Below are 19,928 nucleotides of genomic sequence, written 5' to 3' on the forward strand. Positions count from 1 at the left end.
GGACACTGCTGTGTGCAATATTCTATATAGTATATGAATGTGGGACACTGCTGCGTGCAATATTCTATATAGTATATATGAATGTGGGACACTGCTGTGTGGCATATTATGTAACTGGGGAGACTGACACGTGGCATATTATGAATTGGAGGGAGCAGGGGCGGTTGGTAACATGTCGCCCAGTCACCCGGAAACCTTGCACCGGCCCTGCTGGTATATGGCTTACCATTGGCTCTGCATATCCTCCACAGTGTGTATGATGGACACTCTGACCTGCGCTTTCTGTATAAATAAATACATGTATTATAAACCACACACAGGGATAGCGGCTCAGATAGGATAGATGACTCTCACAGACACTGCACTGGTCTGGTGGCTGACAAGGCTTTATATTGTATTATATAGATTACAATTGTATCACAAAAATGGGTGGAACCTAATTCCTAATGTTTCTGTTGTTTTAGAAGAAATCAGAAAAAGAGACTGTACAAAGCTCAGGGCAGGCTGCGGAGGTAAGTGTCCTTCATCCAGTCAGCATGTCAGCAACCACAAAGCCAAGTGCAATAAAATGCTGACAGTAACATTGTAATCATGTGGAATTAGAGTTAGGCATATTAGGGATAACTTTATCCTAAAAAATCAACATCATGACTATCATCATTGACAATGTGGACATTCTGGCAGTATCACATGATGTCACTGCCAACATGTCACCTGCTGACATTTGAAACATGTCAATATTGTGAACATGCCGACATATACCCAAGCTGTCCCTAGTAACAGGCTTGTTGCTGTGCAGGATATTATATATATTAGAGGAGTATCACACCCATCTCTGGGGTAGTGTTTCCCTGCTAAGTGCAGTTATGTTATGTACAAATGGAGGGGACATGGTCAATGTATGCATAAAAGTCATTTATTACATGCATTTCAGTATGTACCAATACATTAGGCTACTATCCATTTTTCAAAATATTCAAAAAGGGATTATTAGAACATCATGTGATAACAGCAGCATGCCACATAGCATACAGAATGTAAGTAGGGCTGGCCATATAGATGAGGGGTATGAATATAGTACTAAAAGCAGAGGCATATCTATAATGGGTGCAGGGTGTGCAGTGCACAGGGGCCACTGGGTCCTAAACCACACACCCTGCACCCCATCCTTCAATACTCACCTCTCCGTAGTCCCACGTTGGCGGCAGCAGTTATGTACAAATCATCATCCCATTTTCCCACTGTTTTATGCATAAGCAGAAGGAAAATCACTGGGATAAGTGGCTGCCACACCATTTCCCTAATGATCTGCGCATGTGCAGTAGACTTTGGCACAGCGCTAGAGTATAGTAGTGCCCAGAGTCTACTGCTGCACTCAGTATTCTGCCGGCCGCTGGGTAGAGAGGAGGGGCCCTTGGAGAGAAACTGCACATGGGCCCCCCTACTATCTTATTATGCCCCTGACTAAAATGTTCTGGTAAGGAAGTAAAATGATAGAAAAATGCTGAGTGAGGGGAGAGGTGTGGAAGTGCCTCCCAATAGTCCTGATCAGGGCTGCCAAGAGATCATCCAGACTTTGTGCTTGGGGGTAACTGGCCATGCCCATCAGGGGGCCTCTGCTGGTGGTGGAATGCACTAAGGGCCGTGGCTGCTCCATCATATGAGTGCACCGGGCAATGGACCCCCACCAAATCATTTCCCAAGAGTGAAGGGCCAGTAACTATCTATGGCATCGGCTCTTATCTCCAGTCCTCAAGTTCCCCAAACAGGTCACAGTTTCAGGATTTTTGACAATTGCTATCCCAAAAAAATAGATGAACTCATTGGTGCATGATTGAAGAAATCCAGAAAACATGAGCTGTGGTTAGTTCAGGACTGGAGTTGAGAACCCCTGGAATGAGGGATTATATCAGCAGATTTAGCACTATATCTGTCATGTATTATAGACTGATATGTGTATACATTATTGTGTAGCAGTTATACAATTGTTGTGTATATAACAAGTTAGTGAATAGCTTATCTGAGTGTTATGATCACTAATGCAGTAATGTGTATAAGCCATGTCCTTGTCCTGCATTGTATTGTACTGTAAGTCACTGATTTCTTCTCTTGTGGCTCCATATAAATAAAGGATGATTATAATAATAACTGGGTCTTTCTGCCATTGAAGGTCTTACCACACAGACTGTATAACCTGGCTCCTACAGTGCAGATCACTGTGAGGAAGGGCAAGAAAGGATTTGGGATGTCTACCACCAGGAACAAGGATAACTTTCTGGAGATTCTGACAGTAGCTAAGGATGGACCTAGTGACCAAAGTGGTCTAAAAAAAGGTAATATAAATATTTATATGTGTAAGATAACAGTATTATCTAAAGTCAGATATATGTGCTGCCAGAAAAGTAATTGTATTAGTACAATATAAAGGAGTAACTAATGCACTTACATGACAATGCAAATATATCCCATACTGTAAGCTCTCACGAGCAGGGCCCTCTTCCCTCATGGGCTATTTCTTCCCTCACTGTGGGGACTATTCATCATACCTAAATATTCTCTGGAGGTAATTAGGATTAGTACTGGCATGGAGTTCTACCTAATTTACCGGAGGATTCATTATTCCTCCTCTCCATCACTATCTATTCCGAAAAGATGTAATTTTTGCGATGACAGCTTTTCGGGAAATAGATAGTTTTCCCTCACTACTAGGGATGAGCAGGTTCGGTTCCCTGAGAACCGAACCCACCCGAACTTCGGGGATCCGGGGCGATCCGAGCCTAAGCTCGGATCTCCCTGTCTGCCCCGGATCCCTCTCCCGAGGCAAAACCTCGAGATCTGCTGTCGGATCTCGAGGTTTTGCCTCGAGCGGCCATTTAAAAAAAAATGCCTTTGCCTTTAATGGGCAAAGTGCTGATTGGCTGACAGAGCCGTCTGTCACGGCTCTCAGCCAATCAGCATTATGGTGCTCATTTGCATGTAGCACGGACTCGTGAGATCCGTGCTACATGCATCTGTGTGATTGACAGTGACACAGAGCACAGATGGGTCAGTGAGACCCGTCTGTGCTGCTGTGGTAAAAAAAAAAAAAAAAAACCTGTGTTAAAAAAGAAAATGGCGAGCCCCCCCCCCAAAAAAGAGCAACCAGCCCCGGGCATTAGTGACCCAGTGCTGGGTGTGCTTAAATACAGTGGGAGCCGCAGGGTTATTAAAGTTTACCCTGCGGCTCCCACCATTGACTACAATGGAGGGAGCCGTTCATTGGCTGAGAGACGGGAGATGACCTCTCTCAGCCAATGAACGCTTAGCAGCGGGGTTTCCATGGTGATACCCCGCCACTAAGCTCTCATTCGGGAAGTACCGTTCTATAGAACGGTACTAAGTTCGTGGATCGCGTTTTCGTTTTTTTTTTTGCCAAGTCCGGAGATGCCTACTTTGGAACGAAGAGGACAGAACCTCGCATAGGAGATGGTGAGTATGTTTTTTTTCACAGGTCCCCTATGGATACTTTACCGGACAAGTGGACCGATGCTACAGGTTACATAGGTGAGTATGTGTACATGTGTGTGTATGTATGTTTAATAAACTTATACTGTCACGGTGTGTGTGTCCTGTGTTTTTTTAAACATTTTTTTTACAGGTGAACTACAGGTACTAGTGGGCCCTTAATGCCCTGCATGCTGGTACTTGTGGTTCTCCAAGTACCAGCATGCGGGGCAGGCTAGCTGAGACTTGCAGTTCTACTTGTAAAGACAATGTTTGATATTCTTTATTTACACCACACCACACAATCAACCCGCCACCCACCGCCACCAGGGGTGGCGGGGATAGCCCTGGGCTATCAGCCTGGTCCTGGGGTGCCCTGGAGAGGGTGACCCCTTTATTGGGGGGGTCCCCAGCTCTCCAGGGATCCCCGGCCTGGGCTGACTAGCGGTCAGGGCTGATGCTGCGGCTGGGGGGCCCGGTGAAAGGGCTCCCCTGGCTGTGGCATCAGCCCCCCGCTAGAAAAAGTCCAGTGCTGGTTCTGGAACATACAGGGGAACCCTACTAATTTTTTTCCCCTGTATTTCCAGAACCAGGACCGGATCAGAGCCCAGAGCTGGTTGCGCAGAATACGGGGGACCCCTACGTCGTTTGTCCCCCGTATTTTGGCAACCAGCGCTGGTTCTGACTAGCCCGGTGCTGGTTGTGCATAAGTACAGGGGACCCCTACGTCGTTTGTCCCCTGTATTTAAGCACACCCAGCACTGGGTTACTAATGCCCGGGGCTGGTTGCTCTTTTTTGGGGGGGTGCACGCCATTTTTTTCTTTTTTTACACAGTTTTTTTTTTTTTTTTTTACCACAGCAGCACAGACGGGTCTCACGGACCTGTCATTGCTCTGTGCCAATCACACAGATGCATGTAGCACGGATCTCCTGGGTTCGTGCTACATGCAAATGGGCACCATAACGCTGATTGGCTTCCTGTCTGCCACTGCAGTGCCACTCCTAGATGGGCCACGTGTTTGTGCCGCCCACTTGTGTCGCTTAGCATAGTCATCCAGCTACCTCGGTGCAACCTTTTGGCCTAAAAACAATATTGTGAGGTGTGAGGTGTTCAGAATAGAGTGGAAATGAGTGGAAATTAATGTTATTGGGGTTATTAATAGCGTAGGAAAAAAAAAGGCCCATTTTATGTGATTTTAGCATTTTTTTTTATTTTTTAAGAAAAAATCCAGATCCAAAACACAAAACCCAGAACCCAAAACACGGAAGGGTGGTTTTGGCAAAACCAATCCAGATCCAAAACACGAAGAAAGATCCAGATCCAAAACCAAAACACGAAAAGTGGCCGGTGCACACCCCTACTCACTACACTACCTTACTGCAGCTGTAATCTGTGCTGCACATACACCGTTACATTCGTAATAGCAGCGCATGCACAGCACTACCTACAGCTGCGGTAATTTTGTCAATGACTTTGGGCACTACTATAGGGGGCATTATCACTTTGGGGAACTACTAATGGGTGCACTACTAATGGGGGCATTGCCACTTGGGGCACTACTATTGGGGACATTACTACTGGGGTACAACTATTGGGGGCACTTCTACAGGGGGCATTACTACTAGTGGCACTACCACTGGGGGAACTACTAGTGGGTGCATTACTACTGGGGGTACTACTAATGGGGGCATTACAACTGGGGACACTACTAATGGGTGCATTACTAGTGGGGGCACAACTACTGGGTGCATCAATATTGAGGACTCTACTACAGGGGCATTACTACAGGGTACATTACTAATGGGGGCACTACTAATGGGGGTACTACTAATGGGGGCTTTGCATAGGGGGCACTGCATAAGGGGCACCACTACTGGGGCACTACATAGGGCGCACCACTACCGGGGGCATTGTGTAAGGGGCACTACTGCTGTGGGCATTGTATGAGGGGCACGACTACTGTGATCATTGTGTATAAGGGGCAATAATATGGGAATTGTGTAAAAGGGGCACTACTGTGTTCATAACATGAATAAGGGATTACTGTGTGGCATAAATTGCACTGGTAGTTTACATTTGATCGTACATACTGTTACACATTGTGCATAATCACGTTTTATGCCCAGATGCCTTGTTGTTATATATATTATGTATAGTTATTTATATGTAAACACTTGAAGTACACAATAAAGTGAATGTTGCAGCTTATTCTGGTTAGACTTTATTGTCATTGGTTCTGTAACCAATTATTTGGAAACCCCCCTTTGCCACTGATCTCCTCCCCGCTGCCTACAGCACCTAACCCTTGGGGGCTGCCGCCCTTCTCCTTACAGTATTTGGCTATAATGACGGCCGGTGCAGCAATGTGTATAAGTACTGTCCATGTCCTGCAATGTTCTGTACGGTAAGTCCCTGTTCTTGTTTTGTACATACTGTTCCTGTGTATGTACTCTGTAAGGTGCTGCGGACCCCTCATGACGCTATATAATAAAGGATAATAATAATATAGGACCTGATTCTGAGTCGGGCACAAGTGATGATCCTAATGATGGTGGCTGCAGCTGCAGATGGACAATGAGTGGGTAGGCCAGCCTTCCGCATGCAGACTAGCAGCTACTCGCCATACAGGGGCGGATACTCGCATAGACAGCTGGATACCTGCATTAGCATAAGGGAGTAAGGAGGCTGCCACGGCCGTGTGGGAAAGGGCCGCAGGTGCGTCTGTCTGAGAATCAGCCCCATAGTACATAATCAGGTTCTCCAGCAGATGGCAGTAGTAACCTATAACCAAGGAAGTAATAGTAATCCCAGCTGCTGCACATGTTATCAGCCAATGTTACCGTCCTCAGGAGAACACACACAGCCTATGTATAGGGGGCGTAGTGACACTTATACAGATCATAGTGCCGCAGTGTAATGGCTACATTTATAGTACTGATATAAGAGACACATAAAGACGGGAAATAAAAGGACAATAAAATTAGATAAAGGGCCACAAAAAAACATCAGTATAATTCAGAACTATGAGGAATAATTCTGTGGCCAATCAGCCAAACTAACTATAATTACATCATGTGAATAAAGATCCCTGGTGTGTATAAGAAATACATGTGTGTACACGCTAATGTACAAAATCTGCATTAACCAATTAGCCGGCGGCGTCGCGTGTGATGTGATCGCAGCCAACAGTGCTTCCTTCAGCTGTCAATGTCGCATCACATGTGACCGCGCCGCCATGCTGCTTCCTCCGGCTTTTCCATAGCAGATCCGTTCTCCTCACAACAGATCTCCTCTGACTCCTTGGACCCCCTGGAAGTGATAAGCGGTCTCTGACCATCGATATCACTTCCGGAATCGTGCCCCAGAATGCCATGCGAACAGCACCCCTGGGCGCATGTGCCGGGGATCACAGTGCGAGGAGAGGAACTTACTTCCCCTCCAAGTACTATTTGGCAAGTGCAAGGATCAGCTTCAGCATGGGGGACTGATAATCGGTCCCCCCTGACACACACTCTGCTGGTCTCTGCATATGGGGGAGGGGGGTAAATGCCCATGGGGGTTGGGGGGCTATCTAGCATCAGTGGGGGAGGAATAATATATAGAAATATGATGCTGGATGGGGGTAAAAAATAATAAATAAAACATACTTGTCACAGGGTAAGAGGGGGCAAAGAAAAATTGTGTTTTTACAGGGGGGTTGGTTTAGAAAACAGATATATTTTTTACTACTAATGGGGTTTGGGGGGTATTATTATTAGGATTTATGGTCCATGGGGGGGTCTATTGCCTATAGGGGGTGGGATGTTATTTTATAATGGGGCCTATAGACACAGGGGGATGGTGGGGGGGTTGTAAAACACAGCCTAGATATATAAAATATATATTTAAATATATTATTACAAATAAGTTTTAAACTTAAATAAAAAAAAGACAGCTGAAAGCTAATACCTTGGGCACAATGACAAATGCATATTTGTATGGTGCTAACCCCTTCACGTTATTTTATATTCAATTATGTTATCATTTACAGGAGATGAACTGATTGAATTTAATAAAGAAAATGTCATGGGGTGGACCACGATGGAGTTAATGCGTCTGGTAAGGACCATCCGTACCGGAGAAAAGATTAAGATATTGGTGTATCGGGGTCGGTCATCTGCCTTACCAACAGAAGAGGCCAAGGAAACGTAAGTGTCATATAAGCACTATTTATATTTAGCTGACAGATAATGGTTTTAACGACAAAAAGATATAATGTTTAGACTATAAAATATAAATGCTCGTATTACAGCATTATTATTATGGTGTATGTACATTTAGGACTCCTCCGTATGCATAGGATAACTCGGCCACATCAGGCTGATCATATCATAACCAGCATAAATCAGCGCTAATGCAGGTGATCGCCTGATAGATTCGGCTGCCCAAACATTCGGCAGCTTGGTGATAACGGACATCTTTGAAAAGAGAATAATTTATAAATACATTTAGAAAGAAAAGTGTGGCGCAGCCTGTGTGCGGGGCACCGCTGTCAGGCGATACGCTCCTAAATCCAGAGGGAATAGTTTTCTGTCTGTCTAGAAGCGACTGACATAGTAACTCTCTCTGTTTTACAGCGCAGAACAGGATACCGGTGACAGATCTTTAGTTTCATCAGAAGTATATCAGAGTGTCAGTGACCCAGTCAGAGAGCTCAGCGTGGGCATATCACCCTACAGTGATGTGGTAATACACAGGGCCTGGGAAGATGATGATAAAGATGATGATAAAGAGGAGGAGGAGGAGAAGGAGAAAGAGAAGGAGGAGAAGGAGGAGAAGGAGAAGGAGGAGATGGAGAAGGAGAAGAAGGATGACTCATGTTTACCAAAATATTTACTTCGCATGGTTTGGAAGGACAAGAACAGTAATTTAAGGATCCAAATAACATACTCAGTGAAATGGAAGATCAGAGAATAGTCCCAGCACAATATCCTCCCAATACCATCTATAACTGGGGCCATTAGTTTAGCCCAATAGAAATGAAGGATGAGATAAAATCACATAATGTAGAACGAAAACAATTATAAATTTGTTGTTTCATTGAAATGTTTAATGTATCAGTGGTTGTTCTTTATGTAAGTACATCTGCACCCAGTCCATCCTGAACACCTGAAAAAGCTTTTCCTTACACATGTGTATAGTGGGAGGGGAAGATTGTATCCATTGTTGTAATATACACTTCCTCGCCACGGCCCAGAGAATCAGAAGTAACCTGCGACGACCCAATGACACTGTACAGGTGGTTGTGATAATGCCAAAAATGGCCCATTCTGGAGTCAACGGTAAAAAATTGATTAATTCCGATAACTTGAAGCCAAAATACTTTTTTAGAAGAGCAATCCCAAAAACACAGATAAAGGGAAGCATCTGGGCTCATACATTTTGGACAAGCGGATGATGGGGAAAATATAAATGGCTACGAGAGGGAGAAAAATATCCCCTATCAAACATTTCCTGATATGTTGTAGCAGACAAGACTGGATGGAGTATAAAAGAGCATTTAGAATCTTTGATTCACTAAAATCAGGAAAGTGTTTCAGCCAACATGTTATTCCAGTGTCATAATGACCACTGTAACACGGTACCCTAAATATTTTATAAACCAAGGAGATGGCACCCCTAGACCCAATAGAGGAGAGTCGTATCCAGTTGATTCATCCAATCTATAGGGGAAAGGAACGTAACCACCTTAGAGGTATAACACTGCACCTGCAAAAATAATAAGTTATGAGAATGCAAAAAGGGGAGAAGAGTCTGAGCCTGAGAAAAAGACAGTGGGCGATGTGAGGACAGATCTGTAAGCTGATGAACTGTTCTAAGACCATTGGAGGCCCAGAATGTAAAAGCAGAAGAGGCCAAACATATAAAAATCTGGCATTACCCAACAGAGGGACAAATAAGGAGTAAGAGGTATTTAGGTACCATTTGTTATGTATAGTGTGCCAGGCTGACCATGCAGACATTAATAACGGATTGTCTAATACATCCGCAGGTAAATCAAACTTATTTAGATGTAAGAATCACATTAAGTCCATATTTGTTAGGAGGGATTTCTCTATCAAATAGTTAGTACATAAGTTAGAACATGAAATCCAATCCTTGATGTGTCTGAAAATAGCCGCATAATTATACAGTGCCATACTTGGGAATTAATATCCCCTCCAATCTATTGCCCTGTAACAATTGCAAACTGAGTCGAGGTTTGTTTTTCTTCCAAATAAATTGCCGTAAGGCTGCATCAATTGGCTTATCATCTGTTTTAGTAAAAACTACAGGTAAGACCTGCAGAGGATAAAGCAATTTAGGAAAAGTAATTAATGAAATAAGGTTGGATCTGCCCAAATAAGACAACTGTAAATGATTCCAATCATCCAATTCGGTAAGAGCTGTATCTAAAACATTTTTAATATTAATTGTATACAAGTCATGGCTATTCTTGGAAAAGGCGGATCCCCAGATAAGGAATCAGTCTCCGCCCATTGTAAACCACCTAAATTTAGACTCTCTCTACGAAGTGAGGTATTAATGGCCATTGCAAGTGAGTCTTGATGGGTCTATAGGAATTAATAGTGTCTGGCTCTTTGTTAGGTTATAATAAAAGAATTGCGTAAGCATTATTAAAAGTAGGATATTGTAAACCCCATTTTTGAATATTTTGAAAAGCCATTGAGGCCTGGTGATTTGTTAAGTTGCAGACCATCAAAGGCAAAGCCTACCTCATCTTCCGTTATGACACTATTAAGAAGCTCCCTCTGTTGGGTCGATACCTCAGGCAGGGCCACCATCAGGGGGGACTGCGGGGACTCCAGTCCCGGGCCCGGTGGGAGAGGGGGCCCGGGTAGCTGAGGTGTGAAATTGTGAAATGCAGTGATGTGCGGTACCGCACCGGGGGCAGCCAAAGAAGTAAAGAGACTTGGTGGCGTTCAATACATGGAGCAGGCCAAAAGCCAATCACAGCAGCTCGCGGAACGGCAACCAGCCAATCAGCAGCGGCCGCTGTTGATTGGCTGGCCGCCGTTCCACGAGCTGTAATTGGCTTGCGACCGGCTCCATGTATTAAAAGCCACCGAGACTCTTCTCCTCTTCTCTGGCAGCTGCTGGTGCATTCCACCACGCGGTACCTCACATCACTCTGCGCTGAGGGGGCTCCCAGAGTCACGGAGATGGCCGAGTGTGCAGGTATGTTTGGGCTCTGTTGTAGGGAGGGAGTGCTTAATTTATGTATTAAATACAGTATATATATATATATATACAGTGCTCGAAGTGGTAATTTAGAGGTGGGGGTATGGAGATTGAAGCTTCCCCCCCTATGGGCCCTTGCTTCCATATCACCCCATTGTACTTGTAACCCCCCCAAGCCCCCCCCTCACACTTCTCCCTGCCTGCTCCCCTCTCTCACACCCTGCCCTTACTGATTCCCTCTCTCTTTCAACCCCTACAATGGTTAGCCTGCCTCCCTCTGTCTGCCCCTCTCTCTATTCCCTCTCTCACACCCTCCCCTAATTCTCTCCTACCTGCGCTGCTGGAGTGGAACCACCGGCACCAGGATCCTCTGGTCTTCACTGCAATTTATCTGGCGCTGCTGCGAGCCAATGAGAAGCTGCCATTTGGCAGCTTCTCATTGGCTGGCGGCTGCGAGTCCTGCGATTGGCTGGCGGCCGCGAGTCCCGTGATTGGCTGGCGGCTGCGAGCCTCGTGATTGGCTGGCAGCCGCCCGGTGAGTGGTGATTACAGTGCAGCCGGGACCAGGTACTTTGTCCCGGCTACATGTCGGCGCCTCCGCTGCCCCGATAGAGATGTGTCCCCTGCGGGACACATCTCTACACATTGCCGCTGCTGTTCCAGCGCTGGGATCCCATACTGGATCCCAGCGCTGGTACATTCACTTCTGCATCTAAAATGAAGTGGGGTATGTCATACCGCTGTATACCGCCCCACTTCGACCACTGTATATATATATATATATATATATATATATATATACATATATATATATATATATATGCACAGTATATATACAGTGTGTATATATATATATATATATACATAATCATACACATGTGGGTAAATTCTGTTATATTACTTACATTTGCATGCTTAGATTCTGTATATGTGGAGTGTGGTCCCCATCCAACCCTGACCCGTCCTTCCCCAGGTTTTCTTATGTAACCCCCCCTTTTTTTTTAAATATTTCTGTGTTATTTTAATATTGTTAAAAAAAACATAGTAAATTGTGTACAGGATAGTGACATAAAGAGAGTGTCCGGCTGTGTATTCAGTATATGCCTAATTCCTAGGTTGGAATCTGAAGTGTATGTTACTGATATGTTACTAATAACTTATATTCCTATGTTGGAGTGTAAGTGAAACCGAAAGATTGCATAAGAAAAGAGGTCTGTTAAACCTCTAGGATGGGGGCCGGCATGTATGCAAATTACTGTTTAGAGTTAGCCTATCGTTAGCAGGGGCGGGTTTTCAATAGAGACATTATATAAGGGGCTAGAAGTGAGGGCCAAAGCCTCTTTGTTCCAGATTGTGGTCAGTGTCAGAGTTGGTCAGTGATAGTCTGTACCTTACATTGGTCTGTTAATTCTTTTCTTTCTTATTTTCATCACTAGATTCTCTTCCCTTCTTATCCCTGCCCCTATTTTCTACATTTCACACTTTGCTTTCCCTCACTTTCCTGGCTCTATATAAATAAATAGCAGCACATTATTGTCCCTTTACCTGGCCCTGTCCACCCTCGCTTTTGTCATTAGCCATGCCCCGTCCCCGCCGCTCTGCGCCCCCCCCCTGCCCGCTTCCTCCAGACTGACCTGAATACTGGCTCACGCCAGCGGCGTGGGGAGGCCCCTACTGCGGACGCGGCGAGTGCTTCTCCAGGTGCCGCTACGGAGCGGGGCCTGCGCAGGCGTGGAGGAGCAGCCTCCGTCGCGGATGCGGCGGATCCTGTCTCCGGCGCCAATCATGCTGGGCGTCGCGGGGTGGCCCCTGCCGTGTGTGCGGCGGGTGGTGCCTCCGGCGACGCTGCTATGCAGGCGCGGGGTTCAGGCCGGCGCCCGGCTCTGCTGACTCCGGGCGCGGCCGGAGCTCCCGCGATCACTGCGGCTGGTAGCGGGCGGGAGCGCGCCGTGACACCTACACGCGGGTGCGCTCTCCCATCCGGCGGCCAGGTCACAGCCTCCGCTTAAAGGCGGAGGTCCCGGCGGGGCCATAGAGCCCCATCTAGGAGCAGCCAAGGCCATGCTAGTGTCCCCATGGTCCTTCCCGTTCCCCGCTCACGGCGGGGCGCCCGCCATGTTAGTGAGCGGGGGGCGGGGCTTAGCCATTCCAGCCATTCCACATCCAGTCTGTCCCCTGCTCATGTTCCCAGGGCTGGGGCTCAGAATTCTAGTACCAGTAATAGGGTGCAATCCCCTGCATCTGTGAGTGTTGCCACCCCTCCCCCTTTTGCTGCGCAGCTAGATCCCTCAGCCATCGCATCTGCTTTGTCAACCCTGGCGGCTGTGCTTGCCCCATTTTTGGCAGCTCCGCCGGCAGGCTCGTTGCCTACTCAAACCGTCGCACCTGCTAACGTCAATCCTGTAGGGGCGCAGGGGGGGTCAGAGGTAGAGCAGCTGGCGCAAGCATTGAGAGCCATTGCCCCTAGCTTGGCCCAGCATAGCGTGGGCACTAGTGCGCCCTCAGTTCCGATCACTCAAGACTCGAGGCGTGGCAATATGGATGCTAGGTTGCCTGCCGCAGAGGTGGCGGCCGGTGTTTTTCCTTCTTTTTCAGATGACGTGGTCGAAGAAGGAGAGCTGGTTGACGAGGATGTCGGGGAGGGGCCGTCTGGATTTTCCTCTGATACCATGACATCGGAGGGTTCAGGTGGGTCTTTCTCAGACTCTAGTTCCTTGACGTCTTCTTTTGCTTCCTCTATATCTAACGCGGACAGCGCGGGCAGAGCGCGCAAGAGAGCAGCTAAATATGCAAAATTGGAGGCAAAGCGTCGCTCAAGGCGTAAGCATAGCACCCATAAGTGCAAGCCAATAGAGAAGGGTTTAGAAGGTTCTGCAGGGGTACATTGTGACAACACCGCTGTATTGCGAGGTTTAAGAGCGACTTGCCGCAGTAAGATCCGCAAAGGTGACTATGTGGATATTTTTGCACTTACGGAAAAAGCTAAGAAGGCGTTTAAGGCGGCTAGGGCAAAGGGTGGTATAGGTTTGGAAGCTTTCAAATCTTACAATAATTGGTTGGCCGGTTTTTGCATTTTTTCGGCTTGTTATTTGGAGACGCGCCCAGAGGAGCACCTGAACGTCATTAGGTACCTCCATTTAGTTCATAGCATGCAGTTGTCCTCCAGGGGCATGGCTTGGCGAGCGTACGACGAAGAATTCCGTCGCAAGCAGGACGGCAGACGGGTGATGGATCTAGGCTGGAAGGACGTAGAGGTTTGGCTCGAGGTCACGCAGCCTTTGCGTCCTGCGTTTGAAGCATACAACGTGAATAAATCAGCTAGTTCAGGTCGTCAGGGCCAGCAGCAGGCGACCGGTGGAAAATGTTTCGCTTTTAATAATTCCACTTGTACGCAGGGTCAAAAATGTCGTTTTCATCACCTCTGCTTGCGATGTAGTGGCAGCCACCCAGTTGCCAAGTGCTTCAAGGCGGGTGCTCAGCAACAGCCTGCTCAGCCGCCAAAAGGCGCTGGTTCTAAGTAAAGCTTCATCCCCCGTCTGCGTCGCCGCAATGGCAAAATGGTTGCGTTGGTACCCTGTTCTCCGGGACGCGGAATTTTGTTAAAAGGTTTCAGCTTTGGTTTCCAGTTACCTATTTGCAGAGAGGCTGACACAGGTTCGCCTAGGAATTTGAAATCTGCGTTCGAGTTGCCTCACATTCTTAGGGAGAAAGTGGCTAGCGAGGTTACCTTAGGACGCATGGCAGGGCCTTTTGCAGAACCTCCCATAAGGGATCTTGTGATTTCCCCGGTGGGAGTGGTCCCCAAGAAGATTCCAGGAAAGTACAGGCTTATTCAACATCTGTCTTATCCGCCAGGCTCATCAGTAAATGATGCCATACCAGTTGAGGTTTCCTCGGTGGTGTACCAGTCGTTTGACGATGCTTTGAACGTAGTTAGGTTTTATGGTCCAGGCGCGCTGATGGCTAAGATAGATGTTGAATCGGCTTTTCGTCTGCTTCCCTTACACCCAGAGTCATTCCGGTTTATGGGCTTTCGCTTGGACGGCGAATATTACATAGACAAGTGCTTGCCTATGGGATGTTCGGTGTCATGCGCATATTTTGAGCGATTTAGCACCTTCTTGCACTGGTGCGTGGAATTTTCTTGCGGAGGTCATGGGTTAGCCCACTATCTCGATGATTTCTTGTGTGTCGGCCCTTCTGGTTCAGATAGATGTAGTTATTTGTTGTTTTCTTTGCAAGCGCTGTTTTTTCATTTTGGAGTCCCAGTTGCTGCGGACAAAACTGAGGGCCCTGTCTCTTGCTTGTCATTCCTGGGTATCGAGATCGATACCTCGGCGGGCGCCTGTCGCCTTCCCCTCGATAAGGTTCACAAATTGCGTAATGCCATAGAAGAGTGCACGGCTTCCAATAAAATTACCCTGCAGCAGGCGCAATCTCTCCTGGGCCTGTTGAACTTTGCCTGTAGGGTCATTCCTATGGGCAGAGTTTTTTCACGCAAGCTAGAAAGGGCCACGGCTGGAGTCACTAAGCCGAGACATTTACTCCGTTTGTCCTCAGAGATTAAGCGGGACCTCTCTGTCTGGGTCTCGTTTCTGCAGGATTTTAATGGTGTCCGGCTGTGGTTGCCTCCACCCGCGGACAATTTGCAGCTGCAGCTGTTCACCGATGCGGCAGGCGCCACGGGATTCGGTTGCTACCTTGATGGTTCCTGGTGCGTTGGTCATTGGCCAGAGGAATGGGAAGGAAGGGGTTTGACCAGGGACTTGCTCCTTCTCGAACTCTTTCCCATAATGGTTTCCTTAGAAATCTGGAGTGAACGCTTGCGCAATCGCAGCATCGTGATCAGGTGTGACAACCTGGGCGTGGTGCACGCGATTAATCGTCAACGCGCGTCTTCCCTGCTGGTTTTGAGTTTGCTTGTGCAGCTGGTGCTGACATGTTTGCGTTTTAACATCATGTTTAAAGCAAGACACGTGCCGGGGGTAGAGAATGGGATAGCTGATGCGTTATCACGTTTTCAGTGGGCTAGATTCCGATCTTTGGCCCCTGGTGCTGACGTTGATGCTGTGCTTTGCCCCTCTTATGTTTGGCAGGTGATCGAGCCGGCATGGAGGGCTTAGCAGAGCAGTCTCTAGCCCCCTCCACTTTGCGAGCTTATCATCAGGCTTGGCATGAATGGGAAGACTATTCCCGTAGCAGCAGGCAGGCAGGTAAGGGTCAGCATCGTGCGATGCTTTCTTTTATTTGGAGTCTCCGTTTGGGGGGTAGATCCAGGGCTTCTGTGGCGCGCTCCTTGGCAGGCATTGCATTTTATGTTAAATTAAAGGGACAACCTGACTTTACTAAAAGCTTTCTGATTGCGAAGGCTTTAAAGGGTTGGGCGCGGGTCTCTCGGCCAGTTGCTGACCGTAGGAAACCTGTGGATGCCCATTTGCTTCCGGCAGTGCTGAGGGCAGTCCCCGAAGTGGCGTTTACCGAGTACGAGGCGATCCTGATCCAACTGGCGTTTTCGGTGGCTTTTCACGGCGCATTGCGTGTATCGGAGTTGGTGGCATCTTCCAAACGGGTTGATGCCACCATGCTCTGCTCGGATATCTCGGTCACTCATCGAGCTTTGCTTTGTAGGATACGGCGGTCAAAGACCGACCAGACTGGTAGGGGTAGGTGGTTCTCGTTGAGTCCGTCTAAGGACGAACGGATCTGCCCTGTGGCGTTAGCGATGCGTTACGCATTGTTACGCCCGGATGTACCTGGTTCATGGCTTATGCACTTGGACAGGACTCCGCTTACCAAATACCAGTTTGGTTGGTTTCTGAAGCGGTGTGTATCGGGTTTAGGCCTCTCACCTCAGGATTTTGGTACGCACTCATTTAGGATCGGCGCCGCAACTTCGGCAGCTGCTGCGGGTTTCTCACCGTCGGAAATTAAGTCACTGGGATGTTGGAAATCGGATAGTTATAAAAGTTACATCCGACCTACTCATTAAGATTGTTTGGAACCATAGGGCAATGTAATATTTTCAATGTTATGTTTTATTGCTTGCCTGGTTTTCTTGTTTTTGTCTCAAGTTCCGTCTCGTCTTGTCTCGTCTGTTACCCCTGTCTACCCTACTCGGGATTAGCTACTCGCCATTGCTGGCAATGGGAGTCTTGAGGGATTTTACAATTTTTGCCTGATCTGACGGATTCAATTCGGCTAATTTCAAAACATTTAATTAGGTCATAGTCCATCCCTCAGCAGGTTTTTATTTTACCTCTTGCCGAGTTCACATGTTTTTTCCCAATTTCCCCCCACCCATTCTTCCCCTTTGTGTCTTTTTGTTTGTCCTAGCCACTTTAAATAGTAAAGTTGGCAACCAATAGAAACTTTTTCTTTTGGCAGATACTCACTTATTGTTCTTTCAGATCCCACTAATACACCATAAAATTTTATTGTTTTATTACAACTACTAATTTGGTATTTACTGCTTTTCTCCATTTTTAGGTTTGCTCTTTGACACGCAGGACATTTGGGTTATAGGCCATTCTTATATTTTCTGGGCCGCTAGCTTTATGAGTTCAGATCATGCTCCACTTTGTGAACATTCTGCTAGGATCCGTTGGATAGGTTTCAGGGGTATGAGATGGCATTCCTTTTGTCCTAGACTGTTAGAGTACGCAAAAATTTTTGGCAGGCCACGTATTTTGGTGACCCATTTAGGAGGCAATGACTTAGGACAGAGGTCCTCTTTAGCATTGCGACTTGATATAATTAACGATTTGGCGAGGGTGCTATCGGCCTGGCCCTCGTGTACATTACTTTGGTCTTGCATTGTACCTCGACAGGTCTGGCGTGGGGTTAGGAGTTTTCCCGCTATAGATGAGGCTAGGAAGAAGCTTAACTTTGCAGTAGCCAAATTCGTGATGGCCAATGATGGCCGTGTCATTTACCATAAGGGCATTCAATTTCGTTTTAGTCATTTATATAGGGCTGACGGAGTTCATTTGACAGAAGAAGGTGTGTCATTATTTCTTGTGGATCTTTTTAGGGTGTTGGCGTTATTGGGGTAGTCCTTGGTATGGTGGCGGTGCGGCGGTTCTTCTAAGCAGAACCTTGCTGTGGCGGGAAAGAACGGCAGTTCACCAGTCCGGGTGCAATTATGAGTTAAGGGCGTTCCCTTCGTTGACTGGTAGTTGGCTGTACCAACCTAACGGGGGGCAGTATCATCACCTAAACGGGTGGGTAGTCAAGTTAGAGGGTGAGCGTTACCTTTTGTGTTTGACATGGTTTACATGGTTATGTGTATGCACTCTGGGCGATCTACGCCTGCTATGTCTTTTGTTGTTTGTGTGTGGGCATAGCAGATCTGGCTGATTTCTGGCCGTCCTTTCTTTGCCACCATACATTCTTAATTAATTTAAGAATTAATAAATAATATTAATTTCTCCAATAAATCGCCATCAAGTTATCTGCCAAATCCACGTCTCAGTGTCTTTATTTTATGTAGTATGATAAGTGGTTTGCACACATGACAACACCTCATCCGATAGAAGGTTTAGTGAAACCGAAAGATTGCATAAGAAAAGAGGTGTGTTAAACCTCTAGGATGGGGGCCGGCATGTATGCAAATTACTGTTTAGAGTTAGCCTATCGTTAGCAGGGGCGGGTTTTCAATAGAGACATTATATAAGGGGCTAGAAGTGAGGGCCAAAGCCTCTTTGTTCCAGATTGCCCACCCTCCCTTCCCTTTGCAATTATTGGCAGGTTGTTGTAGTTAATTATGTAATTATGTAGTGGCGGAAAGAACGGCAGTTCACCAGTCCGGGTGCAATTATGAGTTAAGGGCGTTCCCTTCGTTGACTGGTAGTTGGCTGTACCAACCTAACGGGGGGCAGTATCATCACCTAAACGGGTGGGTAGTCAAGTTAGAGAGTGAGCGTTACCTTTTGTGTTTGACATGGTTTACATGGTTATGTGTATGCACTCTGGGCGATCTACGCCTGCTATGTCTTTTGTTGTTTGTGTGTGGGCATAGCAGATCTGGCTGATTTCTGGCCGTCCTTTCTTTGCCACCATACATCCTTAATTAATTTAAGAATTAATAAATAATATTAATTTCTCCAATAAATCGCCATCAAGTTATCTGCCAAATCCACGTCTCAGTGTCTTTATTTTATGTAGTATGATAAGTGGTTTGCACACATGACAACACCTCATCCGATAGAAGGTTTATGTGTGTGCTAATAGTATAGGAACTATACCCTGTAATGATCACCTATATTTATGGGGTATTGGGGGAGATGTACTAAGCTCAGAAAAGTGATAAACTGCAGAGTGATAACCACCAGCCACTCAGCTCCCAACTGTCATGTTACAGGCTGTGTTTGAAAATGATAGTTGGGAGCTGATTGGCTGATCGTCATCACTCTCCAGTTTATCATTTTTCAGAGCTTAGTACATCTGGCCCATTGATTGAAAAGATTGACAAAAAAATTAAACATTGCCTTTTGAGAGCTCAGTGCGTGTCCTGGGAGGCTGGGGCAACATTGCCAGCCCCCTACCCAAAATTTACTATGGTGCTTGGCAATGCCTGATCCACTTTACAGCATGCAGACATGTGACATTGGGACAAAATAAGCCCACCTCCATCTACAGAGCTCCACCCACTTGGTTAAAAAATTGCTCCTCTCTGGGTGTGTGAATTGTGGGAGGTGGGAAGTCTGCTATTCTGCCCCTGCGTACCCCTAACTTAGGGCCATAATCAAGTAGGTGCAAAAAATCTGGGCTTTTCGCATGCCGGACTTTTCGCACCACATCGGAGGTTTAACAGGGGATAAAGTATCATGTGTGTGCCCAGCGGAAAGGTAAGTGGCAAAAAGTCCTGTGAATTTTCGGGAATTCATCCTGGCATTCCCCTAAAGATGTCCTGACACGGGGGATCACTATGGGTACCCGCGATGTTGCCTGCTGAAGGTAATTGGGGTTGTTTAATAGCCGCGGCAGGTGCATAAATGTGCCTATGAAGAACTAGTGAAGAATAACACTTAGCTTTTTTTTTTGCTAAAAATAACTATGCCCATCAAATTTGGGGTACAAGAAAATGGGTGTAAGCATATTTTTAAATCCCTAAAGTTATTTTTTTTAATTCTTCAAAAATGGACCTGCCGCTACCAGCCTCATTCTTGAAAACACCTGCCGCATACTTGGGAACCCCCCCGGGATCAATTTCGCTAGTTTAGA

The 19,928-nt window shown here is 46.7% G+C and overlaps 1 protein-coding gene across 1 annotated transcript in view; it reads left to right on the forward strand.

The window, feature by feature from the left end:
• The window catches only part of LOC148521282 (membrane-associated guanylate kinase, WW and PDZ domain-containing protein 3-like), a 199,005-nt gene that overhangs the window by 116,164 nt on the left and 62,913 nt on the right, over positions 1 to 19,928 (forward strand). The window contains exons 18-21 of the mRNA XM_088475401.1: positions 465 to 512; positions 2,171 to 2,333; positions 7,516 to 7,672; positions 8,102 to 8,210. Of these exons, the coding sequence (XP_088331527.1) occupies positions 465 to 512; positions 2,171 to 2,333; positions 7,516 to 7,672; positions 8,102 to 8,210 (477 nt within the window). The remainder of the gene's footprint in view (positions 1 to 464; positions 513 to 2,170; positions 2,334 to 7,515; positions 7,673 to 8,101; positions 8,211 to 19,928) is intronic.

Source organism: Taudactylus pleione, unplaced genomic scaffold, assembly GCF_031769625.1.
Source record: "Taudactylus pleione unplaced genomic scaffold, aTauple2 ptg000171l, whole genome shotgun sequence".
In the NCBI taxonomy this organism is placed as follows: Eukaryota; Metazoa; Chordata; class Amphibia; order Anura; family Myobatrachidae; genus Taudactylus; species Taudactylus pleione.